Source organism: Electrona antarctica (assembly GCF_951216825.1).
Source record: "Electrona antarctica genome assembly, contig: scaffold_90, whole genome shotgun sequence".
NCBI classification, from domain to species: domain Eukaryota; kingdom Metazoa; phylum Chordata; class Actinopteri; order Myctophiformes; family Myctophidae; genus Electrona; species Electrona antarctica.
In genome coordinates, this window is record NW_027637615.1 from 406776 (window position 1) to 420303 (window position 13528).

Below are 13528 nucleotides of genomic sequence, written 5' to 3' on the forward strand. Positions count from 1 at the left end.
GATGATGATGATGATAACAGTTACATAGACACCATGTATACTTGTATACATGGTGTATACATACCTAATTGTGTAATGTATGGATGATATGGATTTATATTATATGGATTTATGGAGCATTTATATTTTACTCGTGATCAGAGCATCCGTTGCTCCAGACTGTATGACGGAAGCATTTATATTTTACTCACAATATATTTATAGAGGGTTGACATACTTAGCGTGTGGAGGTCCAGGTTCATTACTGAAGTTAGCACCCCAGTCTTTAGACTTGTCACTCTTCACAGACAGAAGGCTGGGAGTTGGAGACTCTGCTCTGTGGTCAACACTTCTGGAATCATAAAACATATTCATACAATTATCATGTGAATGAAAAAGTCACTTTGTTCAAGAGGATGTATTGTTATGTCCCAACAAGTATAAGAGAGTCTAATCTGTGGGTTTCCTTTCACAATATTACAGTTCCATGAAAACAGGACAACAATGAATGAAATAGAGAGAACACAACATCTTGGGTTTCAACGTTCTTAATCATTATGTGTCGTTCTACAAGTAGAGAGAACACAACATCTTGGGTTTCAGCTACTGAACACTGCAGCAACAAGACAAACAGCAACACATAGAAATATGTTAACGATAGAAGATAAAAAGAATAAAAACTATAAAATGATGATAACAGTTACATAGACACCATGTATACTTGTATACATGGTGTATACATACCTAATTGTGTAATGTATGGATAATATGGATTTATATTATATGGATTTATGGAGCATTTATATTTTACTCATGATCAGAGCTTCCGTTGCTCCAGACTGTATGACGGAAGCATTTATATTTTACTCGTGATCAGAGCTTACGTTGCTCCAGACTGTATGACGGAAGCATTTATATTTTACTCATGATCAGAGCTTCCGTTGCTCCAGACTGTATGACGGAAGCATTTATATTTTACTCGTGATCAGAGCTTGCGTTGCTCCAGACTGTACGACGGAAGCATTTATATTTTACTCGTGATCAGAGCTTCCGTTGCTCCAGACTGTACGACGGAAGCATTTATATTTTACTCGTGATCAGAGCTTCCGTTGCTCCAGACTGTATGACGGAAGCATTTATATTTTACTCATGATAAGAGCTTCTGTTGTTCCAGACTGTATGACGGAAGCATTTATATTTGACTCATGATCAGAGCTTCCGTTGCTCCAGACTTTATGACGGAAGCATTTATATTTTACTCGTGATCAGAGCTTCCGTTGCTCCAGACTGTATGATGGAAGCATTTATATGTTACTCATGATCAGAGCTTCCGTCTCTCCAGACTGTATGATGGAAGCATTTATATTTTACTCATGATCAGAGCTTCCGTTGCTCCAGACTGTATGACGGAAGCATTTATATTTGACTCATGATCAGAGCTTCCGTTGCTCCAGACTGTATGACGGAAGCATTTATATTTTACTCATGATGAGAGCTTCCGTTGGCACCGTTGCTCCAGACTGTTATATTTTACTCATGATCAGAGCTTCCGTTGCTCCAGACTGTATGACGGAAGCATTTATATTTGACTCGTGATCAGAGCTTCCGTTGCTCCAGACTGTATGACGGAAGCATTTATATTTTACTCGTGATCAGAGCTTGCGTTGCTCCAGACTGTACGACGGAAGCATTTATATTTTACTCGTGATCAGAGCTTCCGTTGCTCCAGACTGTACGACGGAAGCATTTATATTTTACTCGTGATCAGAGCTTCCGTTGCTCCAGACTGTATGACGGAAGCATTTATATTTTACTCATGATGAGAGCTTCCGTTGCTCCAGACTGTATGACGGAAGCATTTATATTTTACTCATGATATATTTATAGAGGATTAACATACTGTGAGTGTGGAGGTCCAGGTTCATTACTGAAGTCCGGACCGGGCCATCCTTTAGACCGGTCACTCTTCACAGACAGAAGGCTGGGAGTTGGAGACTCTGCTCTGTGGTCAACACTTCTGGAATCATAAAACATATTCATACAATTATCATGTGAATGAAAAAGTCACTTTGTTCAAGAGGATGTATTGTTATGTCCCAACAAGTATAAGAGAGTCTAATCTGTGGGTTTCCTTTCACAATATTACAGTTCCATGAAAACAGGACAACAATGAATGAAATAATATCACCAGTAAAATGTACTGTAAATACAGTACAATACAAGTTGCACAGATAGATTAGAGGTTATTATTTCTGGCCCGCAATATTATTTTGAGAATAATGTGTTGGGGTGTTTTATGAAGTAAAAAAAAGGTGAAGTACATATAATTGGTAAATCAGTTTAGGGATAATATTACGTTGTGGTTTTACTATGCATGTTAAAGACTAGTTACAGGGCCTGGCCAAGAGGGGGCACAAGAACACCAGACTAGGACTAGGCTGTCAGTAGGAGGAAACCAGCCTCTTGGAGGAATTATAATATTACATGTTTTTGATTGATTGATTGATTGATTGATTGATTGATTGAATAGTTTATTAGACATTAATGTAAAAACAGCAACAGAGTACAGTCAAACACTTCTATAACTTGTATTGTACAGTGTTAGTGTATATTGTATAGTGTTATAGTGTATTTTGTATAGTGTTATAGTGTGTATATTTATAGAGGATTAACATACTTAGCGTGTGGAGGTCCAGGTTCATTACTGAAGTTAGGAGACATTCCTTTAGACTTGTCACTCTTCACAGACAGAAGGCTGGGAGTTGGAGACTCTGCTCTGTGGTCAACACTTCTGGAATCATAAAACATATTCATACAATTATCATGTGAATGAAAAAGTCACTTTGTTAGACATTCTTAATCATTATGTGTCGTTCTACAAGTAGAGAGAACTCAACATCTTGGGTTTAAACGTTCTTAATCATTATGTGTCGTTCTACAAGTAGAGAGAACACAACATCTTGGGTTTCAGCTACTGAACACTGCAGCAACAAGACAAACAGCAACACATAGAAGATAAAATAAAGAAAACTATAAAATTATAATAACAGTTACATAGACACCATGTATACTTGTATACATGGTGTATTCATACCTAATTGTGTAATGTATGGATAATATGGATTTATATTATATGGATTTATGGAGCATTTATATTTTACTTATGATCAGAGCATCCGTTGCTCCAAACCGTATGACGGAAGCATTTATATTTTACTCGTGATCAGAGCTTCCGTTGCTCCAGACTGTATGACGGAAGCATTTATATTTTACTCGTGATCAGAGCTTCCGTTGCTCCAGACTGTATGACGGAAGCATTTATATTTTACTCGTGATCAGAGCTTCCGTTGCTCCAGACTGTATGACGGAAGCATTTATATTCTACTCGTGATCAGAGCTTCCGTTGCTCCAGACTGTATGACGGAAGCATTTATATTTTACTCGTGATCAGAGCTTCCGTTGCTCCAGACTGTATGACGGAAGCATTTATATTTTACTCGTGATCAGAGCTTCCGTTGCTCCAGACTTTATGACGGAAGCATTTATATTTTACTCACAATATATTTATAGAGGGTTGACATACTTAGCGTGTGGAGGTCCAGGTTCATTACTGAAGTTAGCACCCCAGTCTTTAGACTTGTCACTCTTCACAGACAGAAGGCTGGGAGTTGGAGACTCTGCTCTGTGGTCAACACTTCTGGAATCATAAAACATATTCATACAATTATCATGTGAATGAAAAAGTAACTTTGTTCAAGAGGATGTATTGTTATGTCCCAACAAGTATAAGAGAGTCTAATCTGTGGGTTTCCTTTCACAATATTACAGTTCCATGAAAACAGGACAACAATGAATGAAATAATATCACCAGTAAAATGTACTGTAAATACAGTACAATACAAGTTGCACAGATAGATTAGAGGTTATTATTTCTGGCCCGCAATATTATTTTGAGAATAATGTGTTGGGGTGTTTTATGAAGTAAAAAAAAGGTGAAGTACATATAATTGGTAAATCAGTTTAGGGATAATATTACGTTGTGGTTTTACTATGCATGTTAAAGACTAGTTACAGGGCCTGGCCAAGAGGGGGCACAAGAACACCAGACTAGGACTAGGCTGTCAGTAGGAGGAAACCAGCCTCTTGGAGGAATTATAATATTACATGTTTTTGATTGATTGATTGATTGATTGAATAGTTTATTAGACATGAATGTAAAAACAGCAACAGAGTACAGTCAAACACTTCTATAACTTGTATTGTACAGTGTTAGTGTATATTGTATAGTGTTATAGTGTATTTTGTATAGTGTTATAGTGTGTATATTTATAGAGGATTAACATACTTAGCGTGTGGAGGTCCAGGTTCATTACTGAAGTTAGGAGACATTCCTTTAGACTTGTCACTCTTCACAGACAGAAGGCTGGGAGTTGGAGACTCTGCTCTGTGGTCAACACTTCTGGAATCATAAAACATATTCATACAATTATCATGTGAATGAAAAAGTCACTTTGTTCAAGAGGATGTATTGTTATGTCCCAACAAGTATAAGAGAGTCTAATCTGTGGGTTTCCTTTCACAATATTACAGTTCCATGAAAACAGGACAACAATGAATGAAATAGAGAGAACACAACATCTTGGGTTTCAACGTTCTTAATCATTATGTGTCGTTCTACAAGTAGAGAGAACACAACATCTTGGGTTTAAACGTTCTTAATCATTATGTGTCGTTCTACAAGTAGAGAGAACACAACATCTTGGGTTTAAACGTTCTTAATCATTATGTGTCGTTCTACAAGTAGAGAGAACACAACATCTTGGGTTTCAGCTACTGAACACTGCAGCAACAAGACAAACAGCAACACATAGAAATATGTTAACGATAGAAGATAAAAAGAATAAAAACTATAAAATGATGATAACAGTTACATAGACACCATGTATACTTGTATACATGGTGTATACATACCTAATTGTGTAATGTATGGATAATATGGATTTATATTATATGGATTTATGGAGCATTTATATTTTACTCATGATCAGAGCTTCCGTTGCTCCAGACTGTATGACGGAAGCATTTATATTTTACTCGTGATTAGAGCTTCCGTTGCTCCAGACTGTATGACAGAAGCATTTATATTTTATTCGTGATCAGAGCTTCCGTTGCTCCAGACTGTATGACGGAAGCATTTATATTTTACTCACAATATATTTATAGAGGGTTGACATACTTAGCGTGTGGAGGTCCAGGTTCATTACTGAAGTTAGGAGACATTCCTTTAGACTTGTCACTCTTCACAGACAGAAGGCTGGGAGTTGGAGACTCTGCTCTGTGGTCAACACTTCTGGAATCATAAAACATATTCATACAATTATCATGTGAATGAAAAAGTCACTTTGTTCAAGAGGATGTATTGTTATGTCCCAACAAGTATAAGAGAGTCTAATCTGTGGGTTTCCTTTCACAATATTACAGTTCCATGAAAACAGGACAACAATGAATGAAATATTATCACCAGTAAAATGTACTGTAAATACAGTACAATACAAGTTGCACAGATAGATTAGAGGTTATTATTTCTGGCCCGCAAGATTATTTTGAGAATAATGTGTTGGGGTGTTTTATGAAGTAAAAAAAAGGTGAAGTACATATAATTGGTAAATCAGTTTAGGGATAATATTACGTTGTGGTTTTACTATGCATGTTAAAGACTAGTTACAGGGCCTGGCCAAGAGGGGGCACAAGAACACCAGACTAGGACTAGGCTGTCAGTAGGAGGAAACCAGCCTCTTGGAGGAATTATAATATTACATGTTTTTGATTGATTGATTGATTGATTGAATAGTTTATTAGACATGAATGTAAAAAGAGCAACAGAGTACAGTCAAACACTTCTATAACTTGTATTGTACAGTGTTAGTGTATATTGTATAGTGTTATAGTGTATTTTGTATAGTGTTATAGTGTGTATATTTATAGAGGATTAACATACTTAGCATGTGGAGGTCCAGGTTCATTACTGAAGTTAGGAGACATTCCTTTAGACTTGTCACTCTTCACAGACAGAAGGCTGGGAGTTGGAGACTCTGCTCTGTGGTCAACACTTCTGGAATCATAAAACATATTCATACAATTATCATGTGAATGAAAAAGTCACTTTGTTAGACATTCTTAATCATTATGTGTCGTTCTACAAGTAGAGAGAACTCAACATCTTGGGTTTAAACGTTCTTAATCATTATGTGTCGTTCTACAAGTAGAGAGAACACAACATCTTGGGTTTCAGCTACTGAACACTGCAGCAACAAGACAAACAGCAACACATAGAAGATAAAATAAAGAAAACTATAAAATTATAATAACAGTTACATAGACACCATGTATACTTGTATACATGGTGTATTCATACCTAATTGTGTAATGTATGGATAATATGGATTTATATTATATGGATTTATGGAGCATTTATATTTTACTTATGATCAGAGCATCCGTTGCTCCAAACCGTATGACGGAAGCATTTATATTTTACTCGTGATCAGAGCTTCCGTTGCTCCAGACTGTATGACGGAAGCATTTATATTTTACTCGTGATCAGAGCTTCCGTTGCTCCAGACTGTATGACGGAAGCATTTATATTTTACTCGTGATCAGAGCTTCCGTTGCTCCAGACTGTATGACGGAAGCATTTATATTTTACTCGTGATCAGAGCTTCCGTTGCTCTAGACTTTATGACGGAAGCATTTATATTTTACTCATGATCAGAGCTTCCGTTGCTCCAGACTTTATGACGGAAGCATTTATATTTTACTCACAATATATTTATAGAGGGTTGACATACTTAGCGTGTGGAGGTCCAGGTTCATTACTGAAGTTAGCACCCCAGTCTTTAGACTTGTCACTCTTCACAGACAGAAGGCTGGGAGTTGGAGACTCTGCTCTGTGGTCAACACTTCTGGAATCATAAAACATATTCATACAATTATCATGTGAATGAAAAAGTCACTTTGTTCAAGAGGATGTATTGTTATGTCCCAACAAGTATAAGAGAGTCTAATCTGTGGGTTTCCTTTCACAATATTACAGTTCCATGAAAACAGGACAACAATGAATGAAATAATATCACCAGTAAAATGTACTGTAAATACAGTACAATACAAGTTGCACAGATAGATTAGAGGTTATTATTTCTGGCCCGCAAGATTATTTTGAGAATAATGTGTTGGGGTGTTTTATGAAGTAAAAAAAAGGTGAAGTACATATAATTGGTAAATCAGTTTAGGGATAATATTACGTTGTGGTTTTACTATGCATGTTAAAGACTAGTTACAGGGCCTGGCCAAGAAGGGGCACAAGAACACCTGACTAGGACTAGGCTGTCAGTAGGAGGAAACCAGCCTCTTGGAGGAATTATAATATTACATGTTTTTGATTGATTGATTGATTGATTGAATAGTTTATTAGACATGAATGTAAAAACAGCAACAGAGTACAGTCAAACACTTCTATAACTTGTATTGTACAGTGTTAGTGTATATTGTATAGTGTTATAGTGTATTTTGTATAGTGTTATAGTGTGTATATTTATAGAGGATTAACATACTTAGCGTGTGGAGGTCCAGGTTCATTACTGAAGTTAGGAGACATTCCTTTAGACTTGTCACTCTTCACAGACAGAAGGCTGGGAGTTGGAGACTCTGCTCTGTGGTCAACACTTCTGGAATCATAAAACATATTCATACAATTATCATGTGAATGAAAAAGTCACTTTGTTAGACATTCTTAATCATTATGTGTCGTTCTACAAGTAGAGAGAACTCAACATCTTGGGTTTAAACGTTCTTAATCATTATGTGTCGTTCTACAAGTAGAGAGAACACAACATCTTGGGTTTCAGCTACTGAACACTGCAGCAACAAGACAAACAGCAACACATAGAAGATAAAATAAAGAAAACTATAAAATTATAATAACAGTTACATAGACACCATGTATACTTGTATACATGGTGTATTCATACCTAATTGTGTAATGTATGGATAATATGGATTTATATTATATGGATTTATGGAGCATTTATATTTTACTTATGATCAGAGCTTCCGTTGCTCCAAACCGTATGACGGAAGCATTTATATTTTACTCGTGATCAGAGCTTCCGTTGCTCCAGACTGTATGACGGAAGCATTTATATTTTACTCGTGATCAGAGCTTCCGTTGCTCCAGACTGTATGACGGAAGCATTTATATTTTACTCGTGATCAGAGCTTCCGTTGCTCCAGACTGTATGACGGAAGCATTTATATTTTACTCGTGATCAGAGCTTCCGTTGCTCCAGACTTTATGACGGAAGCATTTATATTTTACTCATGATCAGAGCTTCCGTTGCTCCAGACTTTATGACGGAAGCATTTATATTTTACTCACAATATATTTATAGAGGGTTGACATACTTAGCGTGTGGAGGTCCAGGTTCATTACTGAAGTTAGCACCCCAGTCTTTAGACTTGTCACTCTTCACAGACAGAAGGCTGGGAGTTGGAGACTCTGCTCTGTGGTCAACACTTCTGGAATCATAAAACATATTCATACAATTATCATGTGAATGAAAAAGTCACTTTGTTCAAGAGGATGTATTGTTATGTCCCAACAAGTATAAGAGAGTCTAATCTGTGGGTTTCCTTTCACAATATTACAGTTCCATGAAAACAGGACAACAATGAATGAAATAGAGAGAACACAACATCTTGGGTTTCAACGTTCTTAATCATTATGTGTCGTTCTACAAGTAGAGAGAACACAACATCTTGGGTTTAAACGTTCTTAATCATTATGTGTCGTTCTACAAGTAGAGAGAACACAACATCTTGGGTTTAAACGTTCTTAATCATTATGTGTCGTTCTACAAGTAGAGAGAACACAACATCTTGGGTTTCAGCTACTGAACACTGCAGCAACAAGACAAACAGCAACACATAGAAATATGTTAACGATAGAAGATAAAAAGAATAAAAACTATAAAATTATGATAACAGTTACATAGACACCATGTATACTTGTATACATGGTGTATACATACCTAATTGTGTAATGTATGGATAATATGGATTTATATTATATGGATTTATGGAGCATTTATATTTTACTCATGATCAGAGCTTCCGTTGCTCCAGACTGTATGACGGAAGCATTTATATTTTACTCGTGATTAGAGCTTCCGTTGCTCCAGACTGTATGACAGAAGCATTTATATTTTATTCGTGATCAGAGCTTCCGTTGCTCCAGACTGTATGACGGAAGCATTTATATTTTACTAATGATCAGAGCTTCCGTTGCTCCAGACTGTATGACGGAAGCATTTATATTTTACTCACAATATATTTATAGAGGGTTGACATACTTAGCGTGTGGAGGTCCAGGTTCATTACTGAAGTTAGGAGACATTCCTTTAGACTTGTCACTCTTCACAGACAGAAGGCTGGGAGTTGGAGACTCTGCTCTGTGGTCAACACTTCTGGAATCATAAAACATATTCATACAATTATCATGTGAATGAAAAAGTCACTTTGTTCAAGAGGATGTATTGTTATGTCCCAACAAGTATAAGAGAGTCTAATCTGTGGGTTTCCTTTCACAATATTACAGTTCCATGAAAACAGGACAACAATGAATGAAATAATATCACCAGTAAAATGTACTGTAAATACAGTACAATACAAGTTGCACAGATAGATTAGAGGTTATTATTTCTGGCCCGCAAGATTATTTTGAGAATAATGTGTTGGGGTGTTTTATGAAGTAAAAAAAAGGTGAAGTACATATAATTGGTAAATCAGTTTAGGGATAATATTACGTTGTGGTTTTACTATGCATGTTAACACTTTGATTGCTGGAAGATCTCAACAGGCCTATTTGGATGTTGCTGCCATTTAACATTGCACAAAGGCCTTGTTCGGGGGCCCACAGTAAAATGTTCTCTTATAGCGAGAATCACACGCCTACATCAAAAGAAAGCTGAACTTGTCCACTTCAATTAAAAAAATACATTTTGATTTTACCATGTTCCATTCTGGAGATATTGACCTTTTTGCAACACCTGCATTTGCCTGGAAGTGGTTATCTTGAACAGCGAGCAGAGTTATGGATGGTTTAAAGTCAGAGACATTGACAGGCAGATATAAAATTGAACCCAATAAATATCCTATACATCCTATACACCGAATGAAAGCCCTGAATGTGTACTTTTACGAGGAAAACAGTAAACATTGATCCCATCTACAGTTAGACAGTAATTGGTTATTGAATGCAGCTTGTGCCCACCAGATAACTTCAGATAAGACATGGACGTGAACTCCTCAATATTCACAAAATAAGGCCTATAGCGACATATAAATACTATATACCGTATGAAACAGAAGACTCTCTGCTTTCATAAGGAAAAAAATTGTACTGTAATAATAAAAAAATCACACCCCTGTGAAGTGAGCAGTGCAACTCTACTTCTCTACTTATTCACTACAGCTCGCTATATACGGACTGAGGCAGAAAGTCATGTAAACCTTTTATTTACAGTTTGGTCTGTAAACTTCTACTGTAATAATAAAAATCACACCCCTGTGAAGTGAGCGTTGCAACTGTTCTGTACTTATTCACTACAGCTCGCTATATACGGACTGAGACAGAAAGTCATGTAAACCTTTTATTTACAGTTTGGTCTGTAAACTTCTACTGTAATAATAAAAATCACACCCCTGTGAAGTGAGCGGTGCAACTGTTCTTTATAGTTGCGCGGTGCAACTGTAGAGAACAGTTGCACCGCTCACTTCACAGGGGTGTGATTTTTATTATTACAGTAGAAGTTTACAGACCAAACTGTAAATAAAAGGTTTACATGACTTTCTGTCTCAGTCCGTATATAGCGAGCTGTAGTGAATAAGTACAGAACAGTTGCAACGCTCACTTCACAGGGGTGTGATTTTTATTATTACAGTAGAAGTTTACAGACCAAACTGTAAATAAAAGGTTTACATGACTTTCTGCCTCAGTCCGTATATAGCGAGCTGTAGTGAATAAGTAGAGAAGTAGAGTTGCACTGCTCACTTCACAGGGGTGTGATTTTTTTATTATTACAGTACAATTTTTTTCCTTATGAAAGCAGAGAGTCTTCTGTTTCATACGGTATATAGTATGTATATGTCGCTATAGGCCTTATTTTGTGAATATTGAGTTCGGGTCCATGTCTTCTCTGCAGTTATATCTGGTGGGCGCAATGTGCATCCACCCAGTATATGACAAACTGTACATGGGATCAATGTTTACTCTTTTCCTCGTAAAAGTACACATTCAGGGCTTTCATTCGATGTATAGGATGTATAGCATATTTATTGTGTTTATTGTTATATCTGCCTGTCAATGTCTGACTATAAACCTTCATAACTATGCTTTCTTTTTGATGATGATTGCCGCCTCGCCTAATCTATCTCACTGCTTTCATTGTTTTGATCGCAGTAACATTGGGGGGGGGGTCATGGGCACATTGGGCAGCAAAAGTCTTGATCCGTACGGCTATAAAAAGTCCCATTCCACCGTTCGGTTCAGAACTATAGTATAACACGGTGAGACGCGTTGTCATCAGCTGATTTTGTTTTTCAAGCTAGTGTAGGGGAACATGCCTGGGCATGCTAGCCTGGCACGGCCAGACTCATAGCGAGGGTTCACTGATGTTTCCTCCGGGGAAGAATCTTCAGTGAATCCCCGCTATGAGGCTGGCCAAGCCAGGCTATGGGCATGCAGCTTGGGGGCGATGGAGGGGGAAAAAAGCGTCACCCGGCTGTGATGTCGACGAGAAGGAAAAAATGACTTCCACAGATGACAACACCACGGTTTAGGTCGCGGAAAAGTTCGTTATACATTACACCCGGGTCGATTACGTCCCCGACGCGTTCATTGCGGTCTTATCACTACAATTATAATGAATAAAAAAGCGTTACAATCACACGTCTGAGCGATCTCCGATTATGACGGCTCTGCATGGCGATACGTGATCCACCAACGGTAGACCTCTCCTCCTGCAGGAGAAACAGGAGGGGAGGGGGGAATCGAGTATAAAAGCCAATAGGTGGAGGAAAGCCTGGTGAGGCGAGGTTAGGTGAAATTTGATTCTTTTCATACACGGGCTACATCGGCATGGGCGCAGCCATTCTACACTGGTTTATACACGTAAAGCGGTCCGCCCTCCTGTTTTCAGGAGGGGAGGGTTTTTTTTTTTTTTGGTTTTTTTTTCTGATCACGTGAGCGGGACTAAGCAGCAATGATAGGGCGATGGTTCTTCATTGTCCGGGTGGGTAAAAAGATGAATGAAAGTATGCTATAAAAAAGTGATTGAAACGTATTGATACGTGATCCGCACCCGACGTTTGATTAATTGATAACGTATTGATACGCGATCCGCGTTGGGAGTGTTAAAGACTAGTTACAGGGCCTGGCCAAGAAGGGGCACAAGAACACCTGACTAGGACTAGGCTGTCAGTAGGAGGAAACCAGCCTCTTGGAGGAATTATAATATTACATGTTTTTGATTGATTGATTGATTGATTGAATAGTTTATTAGACATGAATGTAAAAACAGCAACAGAGTACAGTCAAACACTTCTATAACTTGTATTGTACAGTGTTAGTGTATTTTGTATAGTGTTATAGTGTGTATATTTATAGAGGATTAACATACTTAGCATGTGGAGGTCCAGGTTCATTACTGAAGTTAGGAGACATTCCTTTAGACTTGTCACTCTTCACAGACAGAAGGCTGGGAGTTGGAGACTCTGCTCTGTGGTCAACACTTCTGGAATCATAAAACATATTCATACAATTATCATGTGAATGAAAAAGTCACTTTGTTAGACATTCTTAATCATTATGTGTCGTTCTACAAGTAGAGAGAACTCAACATCTTGGGTTTAAACGTTCTTAATCATTATGTGTCGTTCTACAAGTAGAGAGAACACAACATCTTGGGTTTCAGCTACTGAACACTGCAGCAACAAGACAAACAGCAACACATAGAAGATAAAATAAAGAAAACTATAAAATTATAATAACAGTTACATCGACACCATGTATACTTGTATACATGGTGTATTCATACCTAATTGTGTAATGTATGGATAATATGGATTTATATTATATGGATTTATGGAGCATTTATATTTTACTTATGATCAGAGCTTCCGTTGCTCCAAACCGTATGACGGAAGCATTTATATTTTACTCGTGATCAGAGCTTCCGTTGCTCCAGACTGTATGACGGAAGCATTTATATTTTACTCGTGATCAGAGCTTCCGTTGCTCCAGACTGTATGACGGAAGCATTTATATTTTACTCGTGATCAGAGCTTCCGTTGCTCCAGACTGTATGACGGAAGCATTTATATTTTACTCGTGATCAGAGCTTCCGTTGCTCCAGACTTTATGACGGAAGCATTTATATTTTACTCATGATCAGAGCTTCCGTTGCTCCAGACTGTTATATTTTACTCATGATCA

The 13528-nt window shown here is 37.5% G+C and overlaps 1 protein-coding gene across 1 annotated transcript in view; it reads right to left on the reverse strand.

The window, feature by feature from the left end:
- Positions 1-13528, reverse strand: part of LOC306918767 (uncharacterized protein) — a 208682-nt gene that overhangs the window by 101632 nt on the left and 93522 nt on the right. The window contains exons 6-7 of the mRNA XM_079531631.1: positions 1880-1996; positions 218-331 (exon numbers count right to left, since the gene is read on the reverse strand). Of these exons, the coding sequence (XP_079387757.1) occupies positions 218-331; positions 1880-1996 (231 nt within the window). The remainder of the gene's footprint in view (positions 1-217; positions 332-1879; positions 1997-13528) is intronic.